Below are 15,860 nucleotides of genomic sequence, written 5' to 3' on the forward strand. Positions count from 1 at the left end.
AAGAACACCAGTCATACTGGATCAGGCCCTACTTTTAAGATCTTATGGGACCTAAATTGCCAAGTTAAAGGCCCTGTATGTAAATACAGTGACATTTTGGGTTTCCGGGGTTGTGACTTTAACATGGAATCTTGGGGGAGGGGGACAGTTCAGCTCATAACACCTTTAGGGGAGAATCCTGGAGAAACTGTTAGGTTGGATTAGGCAATGTTTCCTTGGCTGAGACGTCTAAAGCTATAACAAGCAACTGAAGGGAAAAAGACGGTATCAAAATTAAAAATGTTCAATTCAGAGGATACTATTAAAGTAAAATGACAACCCACAGAACAGGATACATTATCACGATAAGGACCTGATATCAAGAATATATTCAAAAACTCTTAATAAAAATCCAATTTAAAAATGGACAAAGGATTTGAATAGACACTCTCCAAAGAAAGACATATAAATGCCTTAAAAAGCACATGAGATGTTTAGCAGAATTCGTCATCTTAGAAATGGAAATCAAAACCACCGTGAAATAACACTTCACAACCACCGTGATGGGTGGGTAAAACCCCAGTATTGGACAGTGACATGTTGGTGAATTGGGGAAAACTGAAATCTTGATATATTGCTAGTGGGAGGGGAAGTAAAATGGTGCAGTTGATTTGGAAAAGTCCGACAGTTCCTCAGAAAAGCATGAAATCACCGTACGACCCAGCAATTTCACTCCTAGCCATATGCTCAAGAAAACTGAAAACATTTTTCCAAAAAGTATGTCATGCCTGAATCTTCACAGCAGCATTATTCATAGTAGTAGAAACAGTCCAGGTGTCTGTCAACCGGTCACTCACTGAGATTCCACTCACCTTAGACGTGAAAGATGTCAGCACCGAAGGTCACACCAAAGGTCATGCACTGTACGATTCTCCTCACAACAGGTGTCCAGAATGTGCAAATCCAGAGAAAAGGAAGTTGGCTGGTGATTGCCAGGGGCTGGTAGAAGGAAGGAGCCAGGTGCTGACTCTTAATGGGTTCAAGGTTTCTTTGGCCTGTGGTGAAAAAGTCCCGGAATTACATACTAGTGGTTGATGTGCAGCTTTTAGAATATGCTAAAAAGACTGAATTGTATTCTTTAATATTGGGGCTTTTGTGCTTTGTAAATTGCTTTTCAATTTAAAAAGGAATTCAAGAAGTTATTTGGTGTTGATATGATAGTATCCAAAACAAGTTACTATGTAACTCACGTCCCCAGCGTTAAACTTCATTTTCTGAGGATCTTGAAGTGTTTGAGGCTAGGAGACACAACGATCCTATACTGTATGTTACACCCCATCTTACTGATTTCTATCTCACATAACCATATTCAGGAAAAACCGACATGTAAATGTGAGCTGAATGCTATGCAGAGGCACATTCCTCTTACCCGGATGATCTTTAGTGGTACAGTAAGAGATGAGATCATAGCAACGTTAGTTTAGTTAGTTTAATTTCCATGGCAACAGGAATTTGGCACATGGGATGAGTTAGATCTCCCTGCACAGCTCCTAACGGGGTTGCCCATTTCTGTGTGGTGTCTGTGTATATTCTCGCTGTGGAAATAAGTGATAGCGCCTGCACAAACACTTGTCCAGAAGCGCACACGAAGCTGGTGAAGGCAGAGGACAGGCGAGAGGGAAGCATGGCTCAGCCCTGGCAAAGAAGACCGTTATTCCAAACGCAAAATATTCAGGAACACAATCCTTGGGAAGACTGGTGATGTCTTTAGACCTCACCACTATCGGGTTGTATCTGTGCAGCCAGTTACCAGAGCCGCAGAACGGCGTGTGTTGGTATTGGTGTCATCACTCAACGATTCTGACTTTTCCTGGTGCTGAGGATGACTGCATATGGCAGAAGCAAAGTGCTAATCTAGCACAGGTCATCATATCCAAGTTCTTTTCTATGAAGGCGGGCAGGGTTAGGAACCACCCCACCCCACCCCACTCCCCAATCCTATAAGAACTGGGATCTGATGATCTGTGCTGTCGAGAGAGGCAGGGTTAGAACACCTCATTCCTCAATCCCATTGTTGAAAATAATAGTTGGATTGGGAGGGTTTTTACTCCTAAGGTTGAAGCCGTGCATTTCTGGAGCCTGGGCTGTCAGTCATGGTGGCTGGGGAATGCTGGGGCTGCGGTTGTCTGGCTGCCGGTAGCCCTGCTGGTGGGTCCTCCCTCTTTGACACCGTTCATTTCTGAAGCTTGCTTTCCCCGGTGTTGGAAGTAGCAGCACTGGAAGAATGGCCGCCTTCCTACAGTGAAGCTCTGGCAGGAGAGGAGAAGATACGGAGCGTCTGTTCAAGGACGTGACGTTCTGGGCACCGCACCATGCGTTCTGCTTCTCAGCTGTGCCTCCTGGTTGATGTTACCATCACCTGGCATTTCCCAGGAGGTAACTCGCGAATGCCACACTGATGGAACAGTGCGGCTCGAGTCCAGGGCCGCTGGAGCACATCAGCAAGGTCAGGCTGGACGCATGTGCTTGCTGACAGGAAAATGACAGGAAATGTCATGTCAGTTCAGGAAAATGACAGGAAATGTCATGTCAGTTCAGGAAAATGACAGGAAATGTCATGTCAGTTCAGGAAAATGACAGGAAATGTGTTTGCTGACAGAAAAATGACAGGAAGACGACAGGAAAGAGGCCCATGAGGAGAGGAACCAGTAGATTCAAGGCAGTTAACCGAAGGAGCGAGCCATCACAGGCTGGGAGGACACCCCAGCCACAGTGGATGTCAGCGGTGGTGGCTGGACTCGGGGTCCGTGAATGTTGCATGATCGAACGTGTTTGGTACATTCTCAGCTCCTGCCCAGGTGCCTCCCAAGCATCGGGTGTTGTGGCTCCCCACACCCTTCCCATCTGTGTGTAGCATGACCACCACCTTCCTACCGTGTGTTTGTCCTATCACGGCTGCTGTGCCTAACGGACGCTTTGCTTTCCAGCTACTTTCCTATAACCAAAGCCCTTGAACGACTTTGCGTTTCAGAGACGACAGGGTATTAGTTTTTCATGATTGCTCTGAGGATTTCCGAAAGCAAATGTAACTTACAGGATGGAAGATATTGGAGACAGTAATTATAGATGACTTTTCTCAGTTTTTTGATTGTGGTAAAGTTACACAGCACTCTATTTTTAACTGTATGGTTTTGTGGCATTAAGTGTGTTCACACTGTCGTGCTGCGATCACCGCCATCCATCTCCAGAACTTTCTGGTCTCCCCACGCTTGAAACTCGGTCTACCAAACACTAGCTCTCCTCCCGCCCCAGCTCTGGTAAGCACTACAGGTTGCTTACAAAATAAGCTTTTTCAATAAGAGAAGGGGCAAGGAAAAGAGCTCTAAAGACTGTCTTGAGATTTGAGGAAGTGTTTTAGGTTTTGTTGTGTGGTTCCCGGTGTAAAGGAACTATTGAAGACGTGGGAAGGCGAAGGTCTGTGATCTCAGGAAGTGCTGGGCTGGGCAGCTTTCCCACTGTGACGGGGACACTTGCCCTCAAACCTGCCTGAGATAATCGCGTGAGGATGGTGCTGCATTGTGACAGCTCTGAACTTGGTCTCCTTGAACGTTGCCAGGTACATAAGCTTTGGCGGTTACCATCTAGTGTCTGTGGGAGACCTAGAATTTGAACATTGTTGACTTTAGGACACACTCATTTTATAACACTCTACCTGTTCTCATCAGTAGGAAATATGCTGTGTCCTTTTTTTTTTTTTTTTTTTTTGAGAGGGAGTCTCGCTCTGTCGCCCAGGCTGGGGTGCAGTGGCCGGATCTCAGCTCACTGCAAGCTCCGCCTCCTGGGTTTACGCCATTCTCCTGCCTCAGTCTCGCGAGTAGCTGGGACTACAGGCGCCCGCCACCTCGCCCGGTTAGGTTTTTTTTTTTTTTTTTTAGTAGAGATGGGGTTTCACCGTGTTAGCCAGGATGGTCTCGATCTCCTGACCTCGTGATCCGCCCGTCTTGGCCCCCCAAAGTGCTGGGATTACAGGCTTGAGCCACCGCGCTCGGCCTTTTTTTTTTTTTTTTTTCCCTTAATATTCTGTGTTGCTGTAACAGTAGTTGCAGCGGACGCTACTTCTGGTTCATGGTCATCACCAAACACAAGCTTCAGGAAACCGTGTGAAAAATGAAGGGGAAAGTGCTTTTCTGCAAAGGGCTTTTTTGAACATCCTGTTTTTTTCTGGAATATCTGTTTTGGTGTAAAACGTTTTCATATTTAGGGGTTTGTAACGTGTTTTATACTGGTTAGCTTTGAAACCCCATGTTTTTGCATGCCATGGGGCTGCTTTATCCTGTTATTCTATGATATAGCAGGTTGGCAAAACTATTGGTTATTTCACTTTAAAAACCAAAGCAGCTTACAGATTGAGTGTGATTCTTGTAAGAATTTAATTGTAACATTGATTTGTGTTCAACAAGCTTACTGGAATGGCTAGATCCGTGGACAAAAAGATAAGAACATGTCAAGTCTCTGGGCCAGGAAGGACTTCCAAATAATACAAGTGATACACATTAATTTCTTAACAAAAGATTAGATTTAGTACATAACTGTTTAAAACCTCCATATTTTCTATTATAGCCATTCCACAGTGCCCATGGGGGTGGGCTGCAGGACTGCCTATGGAATCCAAGGTCTTTGGGCGTTGAGGTCCCTGCAATAAAATGGCATCGTGTTTGCATATGACATATGCACATCCTCCTGCAGACAGTCATGTCAGGGTTGCTCGTAACAGCTATACCATGGACATACCATGCGAGTAGTTGTTTAATGAATAATAAAGTCTGAATGCTTAGTACAAACACATTAAAAAATATGTTGATCTATGGTTGGTTGAATCCACAGGCCTGGAACCCGGGGAGAGAATACAAACTCTAGAAGCAAAACGAACAAAGCACTTGAGGTCAGCAGTGACGGGTGTGGGATCACACTGAATCTCATGTGTTTTGCTGTCTGTGTCACTGTGTCCCGTGTAAACGGGAATCATTTGTAGCTTAAGGTAAAATAGGTAACAGGAAACACTACAGAGTGGGCACGAAGGCGCGCCCCTCATTACCCCGTGTTACAGCCAAGCGTCTGCCTCCTAGGGAAGGATTTGTTCTGTGGGGAGACTAGATGTTGATGATTTCCGCATGTGTGAAGGGAAACTCCCTCCGAGAAGCGTGGCTTTGGCCGGAGCACATCAGACGAGAGTTAGCGTGGCATGGAGTTTCCACAGTGGCCCTCAGGCCTGCTGCTTCTCTCCTCTCCCCACCCCTGGCCCTGACGCTTACCAAGGGAGGCAAGTTCAGCTCCAGCTGAGCCCCGCACAGGGCTGTGGGTCTCTAGGGCAGGTGCCCACCTTCGCCTGAACAGGCTGTGTCAGAGGAGGGTCTGGCTGTACTTGAGCTGTGAGAGATGCTCTCAGAGATCCAGCATCCTGAAAACCCAGGTGCTGAAGGTTCCTCCTCTTCCACCATCCTGCGGGGAAGGGGGTCTTATCCTGCTTCCCCTCAACCCGAGCTGACTTCTTGTCTGTTCTGTACACCTAGGTTTTCAGAAGAGTTTTGTTAATCATCTAGCAGACAAACAACCATAAGGTGACAGCCTGGGAGGGTAGACGGCGCTGGAAGGTAGTTTCCTGAATAACAGCGTTCAGTTTCCTGTTTTGCCATCATTTGACCCAAGGCCCCAAGATAATTGAAATATTGTCTGCCAAACACCGATTTTTTATCTGAGTTTTTTTTTTTTTCTTTTTAAGTTATGGGTGCAAACTTATAACCAGGGACCTGACAAAAGAGAAGGATTTATTTGCAAAGTGAATGTCGGGGATGGTTGGCATTTGCCAACTCTGACTAGCAGGGACCCAGGCTGCTTCCGTTCTGCCGCCCGACTCCTGACCCTCCAGCTCCTGCCCCTGTTCCCACCAGCAGGAAGAGGAGCGGGAAGGTGCCTTTTCCCCTTTAAGGGGGTGAGGTGAGAGTTGCACCTGCCACTTAGCTAGTCCCTGGGGTGATTCTCCAGCATGGGTGGGAGTTGGGTTTGGAGGCCTGAGCCCCGTGAAGCTGGGGTTGCTGTTCCCTGAGCAGCAGGAAACTGGACTCTGGGAAGTGGGGTCAGAGGGTAGCATCCTCAGGAGGGGCCTCTCGTCCCGTTTGACATCTTCACTGCAAAAGGGGGTGTGGGCTTCATGGTCCATTGACAAATAGAACGTTACTTTTTTTTTTTTTTTTTGAAGCACATAGAACCCTAATTCCTTTGGCTTTTACTAAAGTGGCATTTTGTAATTCCACATGATTTCATTGATATACTCGCAGGAGAGAATGCTTCCTGTAAACCAGAAGGATCTCTGCGACAGTCCTCGATCCATAGAGAGTTCATTTTCCCAAGGTTATAGACACAGCCTTAGGGAGGGGTTGAGGACACACTGCGGCAGCCTCAGGAGGTCCTGGACATGTGTCCAAGGTGTTTGGGGCACAACTTGGTCTTACACATTTTAGGGAGACGTGAGGAATCAATACATGTGAGACGTACGTTGGTTCAGTCTAGGAAGGATGGATGGCTCGAAGCGGGGAGGGATTTCCAGGTCACAGGTAGATCAGACAAATGCATTTCTGGTGCATCTTTCCAGAGGAAGCAGTCAGATCCGCATTTATCTCCGTGTGCAGATGGTGACTTTGAGTTCTGTCCTCTGTCCATGAGGAATTTCCTTGTGGATCGGTTGTGAGGGAGGTACGTGGCTTTTCCCCCCACCCCCAGTAGCTGTCTCTGTTAGGAAGAGCATGGGAGGCAGGTTTGGTCTAAGCTCTTCCTCACCTTGACGTCCCTTTAGCGTAGTGATTTTGGGGTCCTGAGATGTAGTTTCAACTTCATGTTTCTGAATACACTGGCACTCTAAACAGTGTTGTAGGAGGCATCTAACTTACTTAGAAGAAGAAGAATATTTGGAAACACTTGAGCACCTTCGTCCTTGAGAGAACCAAGCCTTTGTTTAGTTTGCTTTGCCCTGAGGCTGTTACGCTGTCCCGGGCTGTGCGGCCTTAGAAAGCTGTGCCCCTGTGAGCTACTGCCTGTGGAATCTGGTGACTTTGAAGTTAATCCAGCAGCTACATATTTTGGAAAGCAGATTCCCTCTTAAAGTGTTGGTGATTATGATTCTAGCACTAGAATTTCAGTGTGTGTTTTCCACCCTTCTTACTTTGTCTCCTCATACACTGAGATGCTGCTGCATTTGCCCTTAGGCTTCACTGAGGGAGGGTCAGTTCTGACCCTTTCTTAGATATTGATCTTGAACGGACAGAATCGAGATTCAGGAAAACTCTCGAGCTGGGAGAGTGTGCTGATATCTATGTAAGTGGGGTTCATGTGTCAAACTCAGGTTTAAGAAAAACCAATTCTAGGCTGGGCATAGTGGCTCACACCTGTCATCCCAGCACCTTGGGAGGCTGAGTTGGGCAGTTCACTTTTGAGCCCAGGAATTCAAGACCAGCCTGGGCAACATAGCAAGACCCTGACTCTACAAAAAATTAAATAGGAGAGGTGATGTGCACCTGTGGTCCCAGCTACTCGGGAAGCTAAGGCTCCCCACACACAAAGTATCAATTCATGCAGTGGCCAGTTCTGCTGGGACCACCTGTTAAGACTACTCTGGGCCTCATGGTTTGAGAAGCGTCTGTCCAGGGTCGAGAGGGAGTAGCTTGAGGGCCTAGAAGCCAGTTCTTGTGGTTGAGCGTGATTGCGGGTGTGGAGTTGGGGGCAGGGCTCTCCACGGCATGAGTGGGTAAATGGATGGGCTTCCAGGACGAGCCCCTGTGACTTTGCCTGGTTTACATCCGTCCAATACAAATCCACAGGCTCTTACTCTAGAAGCTTCTGCTGGGGCTGATGGACTGGCCTGGGGACAGAGGGTGCCCTCAGAGCCTCATGGTGCCGTCTGGTTTAGGAAGAGCACTTAGTCACCTAGATCTAGGATTTATGGCACTACAGGGGACTCCTCACACTCAGAGCAACAGCCATCTGCATTCTAGACTTGGTTCTAGGCAAAGTATTTTGGAGCCTGTTGGTAGGTACCCTGTGTTCTGTTTATGTGTAAAACAAGTTAGAGTTATAACTAGTTAAAACCTATTTTTAAAATTTTGCCACAGAATATGGCAGTTGTGGTGGAGCCTGGCCAGAGACCCCCACACTGAGACGCTGTTGCTTGCTGGGGTTGCAGGCGTTGCCTGCATCGGCTGCCCCTCCCGGCGTGTCTGTGTTCTTGACACGGGCGCCCATCGAGGCTTGGCCTGTGGGAGTCGTGCAGCCATTTGTCTCCGTGTTCCTCTGAGGTTCCGCAGACTTCACGGTCCCGTGGCAGAGCATACGGTATCTGCTTGCATCCTGATTTCCCCAAACCCCAGGACAGGCCAAGAGTTCCTTACACACAACTGCAGAGGGCCCCGTGGCGTGGATTTGCAGAGACACAGCCTTTCCCCAGCTTGGCCTTCGTCTCCAGAGTTGGCTTTAGGGCGATAGAAGCTTCCTTCAGACTGGGGGGCCTTGAAGCTTTGGTGCTAGGAATTCGGTGAGCAGCACGGATGATACCCCGTTTCTCTGCGTTTGTAGCACTAGTTGTTAACACGACCACGAGATGTACAGAGGAAGGAAAAAGGAGGTTTTATTTTCAGAGTAACACTCTGTGCTTTGGGAAATGTGGTCTTGGGGGAGCTGTAAGCACACGCCCCTCAGGAGGAGAGGAGGCCGCGGCGTTACACGTTCCGGGGTTTGTTGGCTGTGTGTGTTCATCGTGCTCAAGGAATGTCTGAACGTTTACAGGGAAAGTGGGGTTTGTTCATCCGGTTCGTGCAATGTCTGAACACTTACAGGGAAAGTCTAGCACACATGCAGTGAGTTAACCTGTAACATCCGTGTTCGCCTTGGGGCAAGTGTAACATTTGAAATGAGGTGGACTGGGCGTGTCATGTACAAAGGTGAGCTGTTGGGCGCAGACGTTTATGCGCAGCCTCAGTCACAGCCAGGACTGGCTCGGGGTCTGCAGCCTGTGGCGGGAAAGGACACTCATGAGGCCATTCTGTCCAGTCGGGGCTGCCGGCAGGGTCCCAGGGTGGGGCTGTCTGGTCGGCCGGCATCTGGAGTCCACCCAGGTCCAGTGGGCAGCGTTCCTCTAAACCAGGCTTCTGATTGTGGAGGAGACTTCATGCTGGTTAACACACTGTGCAGGAGTAATGTTGTGGGGCTTTGGGGTCCACCTTCCCTATGATGCCGGTTACATTTCTCTCCGGACCTCACAGCCACAGAGATTGCACCTCGTCTGGCAGCAGGGGGTGCCATGTTGACATAGTAATTTATTGTATTAACCTTTTTATTGCTATTTTAATAACCATTTTTTTTCTTTTTAAAGAGATAGGGTATTGCTGTGTTACTCAAGCCAGTCTTGAACTCCTGGCCTCAAGCAATCCTCCCACCTCGGCCTCCCAAAGTGCTGGGCTTATAGACGTGAGCCAGTGCGCCCAGCCTACAGCCACGTTTTTAAAACTCAGCAGTTTAAAAATCCTATTCCTTTTACCCCCTCAAGCAGGCTGGTTGGCCTTGTGCAAACTGGGGTGTCACGATCTTAGCCCCCCTTTTATTTTTACCTTTGGCCTCAAATTCTGATGAGAACAGCAGTTACAAAATGGGCTTTAGGTGATTCTTCCGTTACTAAAGCCAGAATTCTCACCAGGTAGAGATGTTTGTCCCCAGGATTCCAGAAAGCTGTTTTGAATCAAGCCCGTAGGAAATAAGTAAGGAACTAAACTCTTGGTCCTCTGCTTAGTACCAGGGGAATGGGTTAGTTGCTGATACCCTTTGATCTGTGCTCACGTGCTGCATCTCATCACGGGAAGCAGAGTCGCCCTGTGGAATAAAGCCCGGCTCAAGGTGGCGCGTCGAGACGCTTGGGGCTGTCAGTCCCTTATACAGCGGCAGACTTGGAGACTCAGTATCGCGTGCAGAGCCCAGGCAACCGGAGTGCATCCACTTTAGAGACCACATGGACGGTCGGCAAGGTGGATGTCCGGGCATATGGCCTTGACAGGCCCACTGCGAGGTGAATTAGGAATTCGTTAGCAAAGAAATCAAACTCGCCTTTGGGTCCCGACTACTTGGAAGGTTGAGGCGGGAGGATTGCTTGAGGCAGAAGGTCAAGGCCGCGATGAGCCATGATTGTAATACTGCACTCTGGACTGGGTGACACAGCGAGACTCCAAGTCAAAAAAAAAAAACAAAAACAAAAAAAACAAACCTTACTCTTCATAGCAAGAGGGAGAATTTATCAAAGTAACTGCAACAAAATCTTAGATGATGTAATTTCAGTGGCTAAGTGAGCTGTCCAGCCCACGTGGCTGGCTCACAGCGCAACAGAGCCAGGTGCTGCTGCAACTGCCCCCCCACCCCGATCGCTTGTGGACATTTTCTGTTTTCCCATATCTCCCTTTTGGATACGTAGCTCGCTACTTTATAGCTAAGCATCAGTAAAACAGGTTGTCTATTTTGAAAAGTAACTATTTTGTCTTTTAAGGACAGAAAATGAAGCAGGTGACAATAGCATGGCGACCTGGTGAATAGATTTAGAGGAATATTTAATACTTGGCACCACTCTGATCCCTTCTTCTCTCATGCTTAGTTACAGCTACCGCCTCCTAGGACAGAACACTTTGAGCTCTGTGAGTAGGAATTAAACATGTTCTAAATCAGAAGTTTTAGTTAAGCAGTATTTTATGTGAATGCCCAGATCCTAAGTGTTCACTGTACTGGTGTGTGGTGTTGAAGAAGGAACGAGGGCTTGGGGCTGCGTTTATGGTGCAGCGTCCGGGTTCCCATATGTGAGATGAGGGCCAAGAGACACGGCCTGGAAGGTTCAGACTGTAGGATTGAATGGATCTACCCACTCCTGGAAAGCCTCAAGTCTAACTTGACTTGGGCTGGTTTTAGGGAGATGCTGGCAGCGCCGTCCTCACAGGTCACTGGGAGGGGCTCTGGCACCGTCCCCGTCAGGTGTCTCATGATCAGCCCAGCTTGCTCATCTCAGAAGCTGTTGGTCGTGTTCTCGTTCCTGTTGTTCGTTGCGTGTTATTTAGGTTCTGTTCATGTGGGGACCTAGGAAGTTCCACAGTGAGAGGAGAGCCGCTGAGCCGCCTTCCTGCCTGGATGCCAGCCCCACGGAGGACCGTAACTGCTTGAGGTTGGCTTCTGCCCCCGGCCTCACCTGTGGAGGCATTGATGCAGTGGTACTTTCTAAGCTCCTGGGGCACACAGTGCTGTTGTGTGGATCCACAGGCTACTGTGGCGTCCAAGCACGTGCTCCCGGAGGAGAGGACTCTGCGGGCACTGATAGTGGGAGCTGACTGAGAGTCGAGCGAGTTGAGACTCCCTGTGACCTGCACAGCTGCCATTTGCACAGCCCCTCCTGACACCAAGATGGTCGTGCGATAAATGCACAAAGCACATCTCCAGCAAAAAGCCGCCGATTGTCCATATCCAGGATATCCACCACGGTGGCTTTTTGGTGTTAATACGATGAATGTGAGCAGCAGGTGGTCTGCGTCGAGTGTGACTGTGCCACTGCAGTTTTGTTCTCATGTCTTGATGAGCATGAACGGTTCCTGACGAGGGTAGGTAAGGATGCTGTGACCTGAGACTCTGCAGTATTGTAGCTTGAGGAACCAAGGAGTTTTTCTGTCTTGCAAAGCCGTCAGGGAGGATGTTCCAGGCTGGTGACTGCTCCATGAGGTATTTAGGGATCCAGGTTTCTTCCCGACCCCTGCTCTGCGTTCCCAGGGACACGGCTGTCCTTGCCGTGGTTGGGAATGGGTGATTGCCATGCTGGCGGGGGAGGCTTAAGGTGAGAGTGGCCGTGATTTACCTAATCTACATAATGACAGGGAGCCTGGGAGTAAAGTGTAGCCATGGCCTGGAGGATGGATGATGGTTGTTGGTGAACGACTGGCTGCACTCACCGCAGCTGGCCCAGGAATGGGGAAGGATGGCTGAGTATGCCGTTCAACGGTACCTGGTTCTTTCAGATTTGACTTCCTTACGGATTTTCTGCTGTAAAGAGGAGAGAGCCTGTGGTTCTAGGCCAAGCATCTCACTCATCTCATAACATCTTGTATCCCTCAGCCAACATTTATGTCAAGTTTTAGAAGTCCTATCAAACTGGCAAGCATTTCTCAATTTGGTTTAACCATTGGATTTTATATCTGTGTCTGCATCTCTATTTTACATCTATGTGGTTATTTGACACTCTGTAGTACCTTTGTAATAGGTTCTCTTTGGTGGAAGTTACTCTCAACAAACCCTTGCTGCTACTTGAATTTTCAAGGTTGCAAGTAGAAAGGAGAGAATAAAAACCACATCTTCTCTAATTTTAAAATTTGTTGTTTCTCAAATCACACCAGAAGTAAAGATATTACAAATTACAAAAGCAGCCAGAATCAAGGTTAAGAGATTTCTGGGCGATTCTGGCTAATCAGCAGTATTTGCTGAGGTGTGTGCAGCAGAGCAACATGCCAAGAAGCCCGCGACGGGGGAGAGTTGGGAGGCCAGGCTGTGACTTCGGAGGTGTGTTGCCTCAGGGAGAGGAGCTAGATGTAGAGAGGATAAATGGCCACAGGTGTGACCACCGCCATCCTTGCTGCGGTACGGAGGCCTTTGTACAGGGGCCTTTGTGAGCTGAGTTAAAAATCAAAATTGAGAGAGTGCAATGCATTCTTAGTTTTTAAAATAAAATGCTAATAGAGAACGTTTTGTAAGAATGTAAAATGTTACATCTTTGTTTAGAATTTAAGAATAATAATTTGCTTCTGAGACCTTTGCGACTGAGATTTGAAATCTTAAGTATGGTTTTTTCTTCCATGTTTTATACATATGCACGTGTACACATATATGTAAGGTATATAAAAGGAAAATAAGCGTGTCTGTATTCACATTTATATACACTTCCATAATGTGTATACTTCTAGTCACACATAGGTCTAAGAGACTATGACGTGACTTGATAACCATGAGAGGGTAATCGCGCCTCCCGCGTTCCAGGCCTCACACAGCCCGTGCCAGGTTTTGGAAGTAGGAGTTTGTCTGCAGCCACTTCGGGAAGCATGTGGTTGCCAGGATTGCCTAGAGCTCCAGGCTGTCTCCAGTCCCAGCCTCCCTGGGGTAGAAGCTGCCCTACCAGGGGCCTGGACATGGACGTTAGGGCCTGGAGCCAGGGACCGCTCCTGAAGTGGGGGGCTCCCCTCACGGCTGGGCATGACAACGGAGGATAGGAGGCGGAATCAGCCTCGGGCCAGTGCACGGCCTCCCTGAAGTGCTTGCGGGAAGCCCCAGCTGCACTTTGATGACCCCATAGACAGCACCACAATCTGTGAGATCCCCCTGGCCCACCCCTCAGGTTCCTAAAATGATGAAGGTTTCCTGAGCTGCGAATTTTTAGATCTAGGCTAAAAAGTCCTGGGACAGACTCACAGGGTTCTTTATGTAGAAATGATGAGTGTGCTGGTGACTCAGAGCAGGCACTGTACCCTCACTCCAGGGTCCTTTGTGCCAGGTGGAAACGAGCGTGTGGGTCACCCAGAGTCCCTGCATCCTCACTCCAGGCACTGCTCTTTGGTTTCTTAATTAAAAGCCTAAAAGCCTTGATAATGAAAATGTATTCTCCCCAGAGAGTAGAGTTTCCGGTTATGGAGGCTCACCAGTAAATGCCGTGCCAGGTCAAATATGCTGAGATCTGGGCCAGGTCCTGCTTCCTGCCCACGGCCAGAGCAGGTACTTCATTTGGGAGGTGACCCGGGGGATATCTGAGAGGCCTGCCGGTCCCCGAGGGATGAATCCGCTGGCCTTCACATTCTGCTCCGGCCTCCATCGGCTCCTTCCTACCTGCAAACTGCCGGCTTTGACGTTGCCATCATTGGAGATATGTTAGGGACTTGGTATGGGTTGATGCCCATAGGACCAGCAGATCGTGAAAAGGTGGGAACCAGGGCTGGGAGGGTGGTGACCACGGCCAAACTGAGAACGTGGTGGGCTGGAAGGTCCATTTTCTGTCTGAGGTGTTTTTTAAAATAAAAAACAGTGTCTCAGGGACATGAGAGGGGAGGCCACAGACGGGGAGAACGCATCTGTAAAAGACTTATCTGATAAAGGCTGTTATCCAAACCGTGCAAGGAACTCTCAAAACTCAACAAGAAAATGAACAACCTGATTAAAAATGGACGAAAGACCTGGACAGATATCCCAACAAAGAAGATACACAGATGGCAAATCTACACGTGGAAACATGACCCGCGTCTTATGTCATAGGGCGAGGCGTCACTGTGCACCCATCGGCCTGGCCAAAACCTGAACTCCGACACCACCACGTGCTGGTGGGTGTGTGGGCATCAGGACCCTCACTCATCGCTGGGGGAAGTGGGGCAGCTCCTGTGGGAGGCAGCGTGGCGGTTTTCCGTGGAACTTAGCTCTCCGACCACAGGAGCAATCACAGTCCTGGACGTTTACTCGGAGGAGCTGAAAGTTTACTTCCATGCGGAAATGTGCACACAGACGTTGACAGCAGCTTTATAATTGCCAAAACTAGAAAGCAACCAAGATGCCCTTCAGTAGGTGAATGGATAAACTGTGGTATGTCAGATACTGGGATATTATTCAGCACTAAAAAGAACTGGACCCCTAAGCCATGAAAAGACACAGAAGGATCTTAAACGCATGTTGCTAAGTGAGACTCCAATCTGGAAAGGCTGCCTGCTGTCTGAGTCCAACTACAGCACAGTCTGGAAAAGGCAAAGCTGTGGAGACAGTCAAACAATCAGCGGCTGTCAGGGGTTGGGGAGGGGAGAGATGAATGGGAGGAGCATAGGGGGTGTGTAGGGTGGGGCAGCAACTCCAGGTGGGGCTTTCATGGGGGATCCATGCCGTTCCACGTCTGTGAAACCCACAGAGTGAGCAGCAGCAGGCCGAGTCCTCGTGTGAGCTGTGAACTGTGGGTGGTGGTGCCGTGTTGATGCGGGTCTGTCGGTCGTACAGACATGCTGGTCTGGTGAGGGCAGGAGAATGATGGAGGCTGTGCCTGTGCTGGGAAAGGATATGTGAGGACTCTCTGTACTTTCCTCTTGATTTTGCTATGAACGGAAAACTGCTTTTAAAAACGTCTATTGAAAAGGCAAACAAAAGAGTGCTGGCCAGACAACATCAGTGTGAGGGTGTGGCCTGTGTTCTACGTTCAGAATTTCCCTTTTAGAATACACATATCTAAATTTTTCAAAGTTAAACCTTTGCATTAAGTAACTCACTACCAAGTTACAGTATCAGCTTGAGCGCTGCCAGGATGGCCAGGATCCTGTATCCTGACCGGCTTCTCCCCTTACAGGTGCAGTTGACGTCCATGGCCACATCTCAGTAAGCGGCAGGGCTGGAATCAGGAGTCAGGCTTTGCGGGACAGAGAGGAAGTGAGACCTTGTAAGCACGTGGCTGAGGGCGGGCAGGGAGGAGCCCGTGGCAGGGAGCCGGCAGGGATGACTTTTTGACCAGTTTTCCTTATCGCTGAGGCCTTCTTAGACTTGGGGAGTTGGGAGTCCCCACTCTCGGGTGCCTCAGAAACCAAAGGCTGCTTGTAATGCTCAAGTTCCAGATGCCTCAGGGGAGGTACCTGGGTTGTTGGGTGCAGTTCCGTTATTTGCTGCTTGGTGGGATTTGCCCGCAGCATTTCTGGTTGTTTTTAAGAGCTGATGTTTGAGCTGCTTAAAATCACATATGGATGTCGATTTATCTATAAAAGTTAAGAATGGAATTTGAGTGCAAAGAGTTGTGAAAATGCTCAAGGTTATGT

General features: G+C 48.7%; 1 protein-coding gene across 24 annotated transcripts in view; it reads right to left on the reverse strand.

The window, feature by feature from the left end:
- LOC139361627 (disco-interacting protein 2 homolog C-like) overlaps window positions 1–15,860 on the reverse strand; it is a 182,558-nt gene that overhangs the window by 7,163 nt on the left and 159,535 nt on the right. For 18 of the 24 annotated variants that reach the window (XM_071090279.1, XM_071090286.1, XM_071090276.1 and 15 more), the window contains one exon: window positions 10,256–11,242. In XM_071090279.1, coding sequence (XP_070946380.1) covers window positions 11,043–11,242 — 200 coding nt within the window. In that variant the 3' untranslated portion in view covers window positions 10,256–11,042. The other 6 variants (XM_071090291.1, XM_071090290.1, XM_071090293.1 and 3 more) reach the window with 5 other exon arrangements.

Source organism: Macaca nemestrina, unplaced genomic scaffold (assembly GCF_043159975.1).
Source record: "Macaca nemestrina isolate mMacNem1 unplaced genomic scaffold, mMacNem.hap1 Scaffold_76, whole genome shotgun sequence".
Taxonomy (NCBI): domain Eukaryota; kingdom Metazoa; phylum Chordata; class Mammalia; order Primates; family Cercopithecidae; genus Macaca; species Macaca nemestrina.